Genomic DNA, 11,026 nt, shown 5'->3' on the forward strand with positions numbered 1-11,026 from the left:
TATTTTATAAGTTACGTGCATATGCAATAATATAATAGATTTGTTTGAAACGCACTTTACGTTTGAGGGCACAATGTGAAAATCAATAAAATTCATTTAAAAAAAGAGAAATAACAGTAATAACAGGAATTAACAACATACGACCAAACAATGCAGACTTTCCCAGAAAGTCTCTGAAGTGAAGCCCGGTCTAGATCGAACAGGCCGCTTGGGAAAACACTTTTAGGTTGATGTATTTCTGAATGTGACTCTTCTGAATGTAACTCTGTTGGAGGTAATTCCTCATCTGTCACCGATGGTCCATTCTTATTCACCTCTCCACATCCAGTCTGCTAATAAACTGGTTTAGCTTTAGCACTGTCAACAGTTGACATGTGGGCAGAGGGAAGTGGGGATCAAACCCGTCACCTCCTGATGGAGAGATGACCCACTGTACCACCTATCACAGACCCTTGTTTCTGTCATTTACTTTCAGTGGACCATCTCCTCTCTTAAGAGTCTCCAATACCCAAAAAGCAAGCAGACGTTTTCCATTTTCACTTGAAAACAGCCTTGATCAAATCTTGATTGCTGCAACTACAAAACTAAAGGAAGAGCCAAATCTCAGAAAGCCAGATTGGTGCCAAAGTGAGTGAACATCACAGAGACATGACTTCAATCAGACATCGTCCCTTAAAGCTGCTGTGGCGACTCTTTATTCCCAGATAAACTTCAGAGACAAGTCGCCCAGTTTCTCCTGAAGGAGTCGATCCACCTCTTGGCTCTGTTCAGCAGTGAGCAAGTTCTTCCAGTCACCGATTTGACCTGCCAGGAAGAGAAAATCAGACCCAATCATTGACCATCAGAACTCCAGGCTACCTCCACGGCTGCATGAAAAGTTCAGACGCTGTTCAGGATCTGCAGTGAAATCTGGACTTCATCTCAGGAACTGACGTTATGTCACCTCACCTTTGCGCATGAAGTTTTGAACCCGCACTTTCGGGACAAACTCATAGTTTGCTTTTGGGTCGTTCTTCATGTTCTTGAACGTAGCCTTTTCAACAACTTGCTCGACGGCGGCTTCACTCAGGTTTTTCTCCAAGAAGCTGCAGACCTTTTTCACTGCTCCTTTCAGGTCCTACAAGAGAAGCAAAGAAACCAACAAAAATCATCTTGACACAGATGGAGATACTCTTTCAACCCTTCTGCTCTTATGCTAGAAGCTCCATTTTTCTTGACTGTTCATTTAAAAAAAATAAATAAATCGTGTCCTGTGGAGAGGCCTCAGATTAATAAAACATGATCAGGAACTCTCAAATGTTGTGCAGCATGCAGGAATCTCCAGAAACATTCGTGGAAAATTGAATTCCAAAGTATAAATTAATTGTGATTCCAAGTGAGAAGAATAAATGAAAAACTGACCAAAATCATGTCCTCATAGCTGAGGAAGAGGATGTTGTACTGGTCTTTATTGGAATGCCAGTCCCGAATATGGTCAAACCAGGATGATCCTGCAACTAAAAAAAAAGAAAAAAGAAATTGTATTCTTCCCACAGTAGAAAAGAATCAGATTAAACATTTATTAAACCAGCATATCTGTCATGCAGACAAAAAAAGATCTAAAAGTTCAACAGATACTTCCAGAACAAGGAGTACTCCAACACATGATCCAAACTAAATATTATGAAGTCCTGAATGAATGAGGACAGAAAATCAAACTGAATGCGTAATACTTGAATAGGAACATATTAAACAAGTCCAAGATAAATCTAGAATTTGAAAAACAAGTACAACGCCAACGATCCTGAATCGGTTCATGATCAGAATGCCGAGTTCAGACCAAATGATATCTAAAACTATAACAAAAAACAAAAGATGTTTGATATCATTTTGGATTACCGTCATATCAGGAAACAAAAACAACATGACAGGGTTGTGCCGGCCAAACGTTCACAGCGATATCACTTTTTGATCCTTCGACGTTGGCTCTTCCTGTCATTGTGAAGCAGAGTTCACCAAGCGTTGGATTGTTCACCCACTCATAGGGAACGCGAGTTGGGTTACATTTACCATACTGATGTGTTGAGCAATAGTAATCCTGCTCTGCAGTGTGCACTGGTTGGCAGTCGACAGCAGGGCGTCTGGCGACCCGATCCCCGAACAGAGACGAGCTCTCGGGACATGGAATGCCACGTCGTTGGGGGGAAGGAACCTGAGCTTGTGAGGGAGGTGGAGATTTACCAGCGAGATAGTCAGGTTCACCTCCACACAGCCGGGGCTCTGGAACCCAGTCTCTGGAGAAGGGCTGGACTCTCCACTTCTCTGGCGTTGCCCGCAGTGAGAGGCAGTGGGCTGGTGAGGGTTTGCTTACAGCCCCACAGCTCAGCCGCCATGTGTTGGAGTTCTCCCCAGTGAACAAGATGGTCGTGTGACTGCGCCTTCGGGTCGGGAACAGGTGCCGTATTGTTTCAGCTTACGGGCCGAACAGCAGTGCAGAGTACCTGGCCTTCTTGGAGTCCCTGGGAGGGGTGCTGGACAGTGCTCCATCTGGGGACTCCATTGTTTTTCTGGGGGACTTCAGCGCCCACGTGGGCAGCGACAGTGAGACCTGTATGACGGTGATTGGGACGCTCGGCCTTCAGAATCCTGCAGAAGTCAACTACCTAAAACAGATCATGTGGACTCAACTTTATGGAGTTCTGTTGAGCACCAGAGGGCAGAGAGTCAAACAAAATCCACACACTGCCCAGGCCACTATGTCTTCTAGGCAGCAAACATCGGCATTCAGGAAACATTTCAGCAGTTTATTTGCCTAGGTCAGCCGGTTGGATCATGGACACAATCCCACAGGCATACCTAGACTCTGGTGCTCCGGCCCCCGGGGGAGTGAGGGTGCACTCCACATGGGGTAACCTTATTGGCCTTGTGGCAGTCAGAGGAAAATAAACAGTTTTGGCATGAATAGTTTAATTTTCCTTTTCTGATTACAATGAAACAATCCAAAATGACAGCAGTGAAACAAGTTTCACAGCTTGGTCACCAAACGTCTCATGCGAAGATCAGTCCAGCAGTTGTGCACTGACAGCTCCCAAACCTGATGTCAGTGTTGGAGTGTGGTGAAGTCGGCTCTCAGTGACAAGCAGAGTGATGATTAATATGAGGGGGTTTCTTTACATATGGCCACCAAACACAATGTCCTGTCAGTGCAAAGTAAAGAGTGTTTACTTTCTGCGTGCCTCAGACTGAGTAGAAAGGCGCACTGGATGCTTCCCTCATTTTCTATTCATTCATTCTGACAGACAGCCTCCAAATCTCTCCGTCGGACTTCTAAAAATTCAGTCAGCGATGAAAAATATTCTGTTAATGCGACCTATGTTTCTGGCCACAGAGACTGCAACCCTGTGTGTAACGCTGTGCCTGTGGTGTGCCTGCTCGTCAACCTTTTAGATCGAGCGCAAAAACACAACAGTTGAGGGTTTGATGAATCAGATTGCGGATACTGAATGATTACACTCGCACGGACCCAGTTTTTTCAGTCCAATCAAAAACTGTAAAATCAAAAGCCTCTGTATACATGGGCACCATATAAAGCAATCCACATTCAATACTGGGCTACATGGACCACAGGTAAAGCAGATTATTCAGTATCTGTGACGAGCACAAATGGTCTTTGTCCCACTTCCTAGATTCTGATCCTTGGCTTTGCAGTCAGCAGGACTCAGGTCCTAGCAGAGTCTTCTTATCTGTTGGATATTTGCTCAAATAGTGTTCAAATATCTCCATGATACAATCGACAGCGAGTGCTCCGCCAGCTGACCTCCGCCCTGCTGAGCAGCTGTGTGAGACACTGCCCGATGGGCTGCTGAGCTCCGCCGGGCACAGGCTTGCAGGGTTTGGAGAGATAGTCTCTCACTCAGAGAATAAAAGGTTACAACGTAACTGAACAATGCGACATTCAGTAGAACTTTCTCAAGGCTGCTTGAGGGTCGGTGAACATGAGATATCTCACCGTTTCCCTTCAGGTACTGCTGGAGAAAAGCTTCAGTGCTTGTTGGAGTTTCCAGGTGAGAACATGCCCTGCTGTAGTGATAGTAGGAGACAACGTTGTCTTTTGGATTCCGCATCACATAGATGACCTGACGAGAAAACACAAATCCGTCTTTGAAAGTCTGTGTTTGACAATTATACCAATGTTGTGTTATATCCCACCAATGTGTTTGGCAGTATCTGCTACAATAAATGCAATTCCAGGTAACTGATAATTTGTTTGACTTGAACGTGTTGCCCCTCTGACAATATGATCAGAAGGCAGCAGTGTCTATGATCGTCTCAAAGTGCTGTGGTTGTGCTCCACATAGGAAGGTTTGTTCTTCGACAGGAATCAAGTATCACATCAATCAGATCATCTTCAGTCCCAGTTCTGTCACATTGACCATAACCATTTCTAATTTGGTATATACAGTACTTGGTACATACAGTTTTCACATTAGAAACATCATCCTGCAATAACCGTTTCCAGAAGGCACTAAGTAAATGCAATTTGAAAATCTCAGTTGTTTCTGGTTAGATTCTCCCACACACTACTCCACATTATCCAGCTGCGCTAGCATTAGCATTGACTAACAGACCACCTTCACTGCTTTTTCTCACAAATCTCCTAATAGACCACCTCACTTGCAACCGGATACAATCTCCTCAATAAACATTTTCAGCCATTGGTGTCTGCTTTTTATATTCATTTTAATGAACTTTTGCCAATGTGTGGTGGAGAATAGAGAGGACACTCACGTTGAGCTGGTTAACTCTACACAGGAAGGTTTATTCGTCCTCTGCGGCCTGGCTCTACTCTATAGTACCAGGGCCAAGCGCTTCTTAGTGGTTGGATGTGGAATAGCACTGTTACTGGGATCAGTGTGCATAGAAAATAAACTTAAAACAAAATAAAATAGGGGTGTCTGTTTTTCTGTCCATTATCTTTTTGATCCTCTACACACAGCACATAAATGCATCAGAGTTGGCACGTCCAAGATCTGCGAGACATGAACAAAAGTAACATTTGTCTCTTCATGGTAAGACTTAAAGGAGTCATATTATACAAAATTCATTTTAGAAATGTGTCTTTACAGTTATATCGCCTCCCAGAGCCTCTGTATGAGCCCCCAGAAGTGAAAAATTCTGTCACCTCCTTCAATTGCACACTCCATTTTTAAGGAAATATTCACTCCAACATGCGATCCTGAAATCTTACTTTGTCTACGTCATCAAGAGGAACACCCCCCCCCCCCCCCCCCCCCCCCCCCCCCCCCCGGAAGAGGATCCAGCCTTTGGGGGCCCCTGGATTGGTGGTTATAGCAGTATGTGTTGCTGTAGCCTCATTAAGACGTTCAAATTTGAAAATCATCTGTTTCCTCCTTGTCTCACTACACCACATTTTTGAAAATGAAACTGAAACTTAAGTTGAACCGGTGGAGGGGACGTGCCTCTGACTGTGCCCCCCCCCCCCCCCCCCCCAGAGAGTAGGCGTGGCCAGATGCGTTCAAGTGCATCCCGGAAAGTAGGCTGTGAAAATCAGGCTGTTCGGAGGAGGGTTCCTCAGAGCCACTTTATAGAACGCTCAAACTCCGAACATAGGATGAATTTGGGGCAAAAAAACTTATATACTATGTTTTTGGGCTTCTGAAACCTATATATGACATGACTGGAAAACAGCATAATAGGTCCGCTTTAATGTAATTGAAGAAACAGACCTTCGCCTTCTTTGTCTTCAGTCCTGGAGGTAAAAGAGCCGGAGTGAGGTGGCTGGTAAAGAGTCGAGGAGACGGTCTGGTGGTGTATTCCTCAGACATCGGGTACTCCAGCCAAGGCATCTGCTTCCAGTTCATTGGATATTCCTTCAGTCCTCCGTCCAGCTCGCAGATGGAGATGATGATCTGTTGAGCCCAGATGGTTCCTGTTGCAGGTGGGAACAGATGAAAAGACTCCAGATGCTGCAGTTCATCAGTCCAGAGTGCGCAAAACTAAGAAAATGTGTTGATTTTCTCACCAACCTGACTTCGGATAAGTAACAAGGAAGATGTCGCTGTCTCGAACTTCAAAGGACTGGAGGGAATCGATGTGCTCTGCGGTCGTCAAACCAGCAAAGAAGATGTAGTTTTTATAGCAGCAGAAGAACTCTGTGACCTTCTCCATGTTGCTTCTCTGTACCAGAGGCAGAAAAGAAATGACTGGATTTAAGAGGAGTCAGGATCTGTGACTGGATCACAGAGGAGCTTGACCAGCTCTGAGGCTGAGCAGATCTGCTTTTGGCACGTTAAAGAAAACCAGCAACGGGTCTATAAAATCTAACCTGATATTTAAATTTCTGACCGAACGATTATTAAACTACAAGGAAAATACTTAGAGGACTGTCAAGGCTCGGACTCAGAGACTCAGGCACGGACAGAGACAGTAGATCAACAGAGTCCAAAGAAAGATTTATTTACAGATTGGGAACTCAACACAAACCAGATCAGTCCATAATGGCGAGGAAAGGTGACAAAACTTCAGGTAACAAACGGGTCTCGAACAAACGAACCAAGGACTCGGGCAGGAATATTCCCTGACTCTAACTGAACTCAAACTGACAAGCTGCGAGCTGAACTAACCAAGGACTATGTGAACCAACCAGCACAAAGTAAGACAGAAGTAACCAAGAGTGTAAATCACTACACTGCAGCCAAACCACTACAACCCGGCGAGGGACAGGGCTTACGGAGAGAAAGGCAAGGGAGGTGGGATCGAGGATGTGCTGCTGGATGTCAGATCGGATGGGTATGCTGGTGCAGCTGTCCAGTGAGGGAGGATCCAAGAGGCTTTTCTGTTCCAGAGTGTATGAGAAGGGAAGGTGAGCAGGGCGTGGTCCAGGAACCGGTGCAGCGGGGTGATCCCTGGAGGTGGAAGAGGATAGAGAGTTAAAACACAGCGGAGCAGAGTGCAGCAGAGGAGTGAGCAGCAGGAAGCAGCAGAGTAATGTCCAATCAACTGACCTTGGGCAGTTCACGGTCCGACGCTGCACTGTGGTCTGCGCTAGCTTCATAGAGAGGGAGATGAATTGTTTGCTGTGACCACACCCCTCTGCAGGTGAAAGCTCTCAGGTGATCAGCTGCTCCCCTGCACCAGTCCACACCTCACACACCAGAAGCACACGCCCACCCACAGAGAGAAAAGGTCAGGAAGGAAAGAGGGAGAGAGAGGAAGTCGAGCAGTGGTCTTATAGATGGGGGTTTAAATTCTCAGTCGATAAGACAAAGGTTATGTTTTTTACACGAAAACGGATTGGAAGTGAGGTGAAAATAAAATTGTATGGACAGCATTTAGAAAGAGTGAGGTTTTTTAAGTATCTGGTAGTTTGGTTTGATGAAAGGTTAACATGGGCAATTCACATTCAGAAAACTATTGATAAATGCAAAAAGGTACTGAATATTTTAAGATGTCTGGTTGGAAAAGAATGGGGGGCGGACAGGCGTGCTCTAATGTCAATTTATACTGGCTTGATTAGATCCTGCTTAGATTATGGGTACATAGTATATGCATCTGCAGCTGAAACTTCCCTGAAAAAACTTGACGTTATTCAGTATCAGGCCTTGAGGTTATGTGCAGGAGCTTTTAGATCTTCACCTACAGTAGCACTGCAAGTTGAACTGAACCAGATGCCACTAGCCTTGAGAAGGGTACAGATGTCGCTAACATGTTTGATTAATCTCAAGGGTCAAAGGTTGGACCATCCAGTGTTAAAAACATTGACACCATGCTGGGAGATAGGGGGAAAGTCAGGGAGAAGTTTTGGGTGGACTATAAATACATCTGCAAAAGAATTTCAGGTGGATACACTGGAAATAAGTCCAACTGTGGCCTTGCCAGCCTTTCCTCCGTGGATTCTTCCAGACACTATAGTAGATCAGACTTTACTTCACAAGAAACACAAAAATAAGGAGTTCATTTTAAATAGGCAGACGGCTCAAATGTTTATCAATGAATATTTTGGTTATGTTAAAATTTTCACAGATGCTTCAAAAGGTCAAAACGGGAAAATAGGAGTGGCTTTTACAGTTCCAGAGTTTGGAGTTAAAGTTGGGAAAAGAGTAAATGAAGAAGTGTCAGTTTATACGGGGGAAATGCTGGCAATCCTCCTTGCCCTTCACTGGGTGGAAGAGGTCAGGCCTTTAAAAGCGGTGATTTGCACAGACTCCAGCTCGTCTATAGTCAGCCTTCAATACAGTCACTCAGACAGTAGGGAGGACATTTTATATGAGATTCAACAAGGACTGTTCAGGATTCAAATGATGGGGCTGAGTGTTGTGTTTATATGGGTACCAGCACATGTGCGGCTGCAAGGGAATGAGGAGGCGGATCGCATTGCTAAGATAGCAGTCCATAAGTTAGATATAGATATTCAAGTACGGGTGAACAAGGCAGAAGCAAAGAATATAATAACACAAAATCTGAAGCTAAAGTGGCAGAAAGACTGGGATCAAGGCACAACGGGGCGGTGGTTTTATAAAATAAAGAAACGAATTGGAGGGATGCTCGAGGAAACAGGGAATAAAAAGCGAGATGTAGTCATGACAAGATTAAGGATTGGGCACACTGGACTGAATGAATCACTTTTCAGAATAGGAAGACACTTGACGGGCAATTGTGACTTTTGCAGTCAGAAGGAATCAATAGAACATGTGATTTGCGTATGTCAAGAATACAATATCCATCGAAACAAGTTAGTACAGAGACTGGCTAGACTGAAACAAAAACTGGACCTGGTTAGTCTTTTACAAGAATCTGCTAACAGTGCAGGGAGGACAGCTTTATGGACATTTTTGATGGAGACTGAATGTGCAATCGTATTTAGTTATTAGTAATTTTTTTTTTTTTTTTTTAATTACAATCTAGGTTACGTGTCATCCTTGTCTAATCATACCAGTTGGTGGCGGTAATGCACCATTTCAGTTTGCCAACTGCCATTAAACCCTAAAGAAGAAGAAGAAGCAGAAGGAGCGAGAGGAGAAACGGCCAGCCACTAGCTGGAGCCAGAGGTAGAGGGCGTACAAGGATAAATGTTGCAATGAGCTGCTCATGAACTTTAAGCGGTGATGACACCAAAAACAGACCTTGAGTGATATTTTCCAGGTTCTTAAATATTTGTCCCCCTTTTATCAATCTTTCATTGATAGGCGCAAATCTGAGAACAGGATTCACCGAACGTCAAGACCAACGTGAGATTTATGAATCTTTCGTGTCTCAGTGTTCGAATGATCGGGTGTTGATAAATGCCGCTGCTGAAATCAATCATCATGAACACACCCTTATATTCATGGTTCATAAGCCCTGCCCACTGAGCTCAAACACAAAGAGGAGACGTCTTTGTGAAAAAAGAAACTTTTCCACCTGTAACAGAGAAGGGAAGGGGGGAAAACAGCGCAGCAATCCTTCTCCTATCCGGTGGCCGAGGTAGCGGACATGACAGTTTTGCTTAATGATGTCTTCGAACCAGGCACCAGCGGCAGTGCGAGCAGGTGTCCTCCCCCACAGCGGTGATGGTCCCAGCGAGCTGGACCCGGAGCCGAGCCAGACCCGGAGCCAAGCCAGATCTGGGCCCGAGCTGAACCGGGGGGGGGGGCTATCAAAAGTTATAAGAAGATATGAAAGCAGCTTCTGACCTCTCTGTAGTATTGTTTTTACTGGGTCTTCAATCCAAAAAGAAACCATAACAATCCTTGATCTGTAATAAAACAATCTGAAATGTTCCTTGCAGTAACTTTTAAAATAACTAAAGCAAAATACAATAAGCAGCACCATACATTTTATAGTAAATCTAAGAACAGTTATACACAATAGTACTCCATAGTGCACAGATTGGTAAACATCATAGTGTTCTGCATAGAAATCAGAAAAAAACAGTTTTAATATACTGTCACAGAGAGCAATATTATTTTCTCTTAATAAGTACCTAGTGTATTGACTGCACTTACAAGGAGGATGCCATTTTGATAACACAGCTTTAATCAGGCTGCAACAGGTTAGACAACAGCGCCGCTCAGAGGGCATATGTGATATCCGTACACAGATGACAAATACAAATACAAATGTAATATCATTACACCTAGTCCTCAGCTCTTATCCTTAAGTATTTAGTGTTGTGCACAGTAGTCTTAAAGGCGCTATGTGCGATTTAAATTTAACCAGGACGAGAAAAACGCTTTTTACATCATGTACCACGAAGTCCATGCTACATTTCTGTGAAAAAAAAAAAAATCACACATTGATCAGCGTGTTTTGGATATCTGGCTCCGCAAAGCGCTGCCTGAGGATTTAGCATGACCACCTCTCTCCTCCACTCGCAGCAGCGGCAGCAGCAGCAGTGGGGGGGAAGAGCGAACATTACAAAATCATTTTTGCAAGCTACTTTCTGTATTGAACATGAAGGTAAAATATGGTTTACCTGAGATGAAGTGGCCATTTATTTTGAACAAAATAGAGTCGAAGTGGCTTCTGCTGTGTTTCGTCTGGAGGATTGTGCATGCATGGGATGTGCATGTAGCATTGTGTATGCTGAGTGGGAGCAGAGCGGAGGGGGAGTGGGAGGGTATTCTCAATGTGAGGAACCAGTCAGAGAGCTCGGGGGCGGGGCCAACATTTCAAACTGAAGTCAGGGCTCAAAATTGTGCAGAATCACGGATAGCTCCTTAAATCAGAATAAGCATCAGTGCCTTTTCATAGTGCAATTTCAAAGTTCTCTTCTTCAGAGGCAAAAACACTTCAAAGCAACTGAATTTTGCAAATTCATGGCGGCTACTAAACACCCTATGAATTCATCCATATCCAAGGCCTTGGCTCTGTTGGACGCCACGCAGCTGCCCTCTGATTCCCAACAGTCATCAGACGAGTCCGGCTCCTCCACTGGTGCATCTAAAGATATGGACTGAAACAGAGTTAATACATCTTTAATCAATGTTATGTTAAGGAAAAAACATTTTACAATTTGGCATAAATTGTAAAAATTTCACAACACAAT

At 44.2% G+C, this 11,026-nt stretch overlaps 1 protein-coding gene across 1 annotated transcript; it reads right to left on the bottom strand.

Moving 5' to 3' along the window:
• Positions 1–694: 694 nt before the first annotated feature.
• LOC115387077 (amine sulfotransferase-like) lies at positions 695–6,168 on the bottom strand. Its single transcript, XM_030089620.1, has 6 exons — positions 6,027–6,168; positions 5,727–5,929; positions 3,989–4,115; positions 1,402–1,496; positions 949–1,117; positions 695–804 (listed from the first exon to the last, which is right to left on the bottom strand). The coding sequence occupies exons 1-6, from the start codon at positions 6,166–6,168 to the stop codon at positions 695–697; spliced, it is 846 nt and encodes a 281-aa protein (XP_029945480.1).
• Between the last annotated feature and the right edge of the window lie 4,858 nt (positions 6,169–11,026).

Source organism: Salarias fasciatus, chromosome 4, assembly GCF_902148845.1.
Source record: "Salarias fasciatus chromosome 4, fSalaFa1.1, whole genome shotgun sequence".
Taxonomy (NCBI): domain Eukaryota; kingdom Metazoa; phylum Chordata; class Actinopteri; order Blenniiformes; family Blenniidae; genus Salarias; species Salarias fasciatus.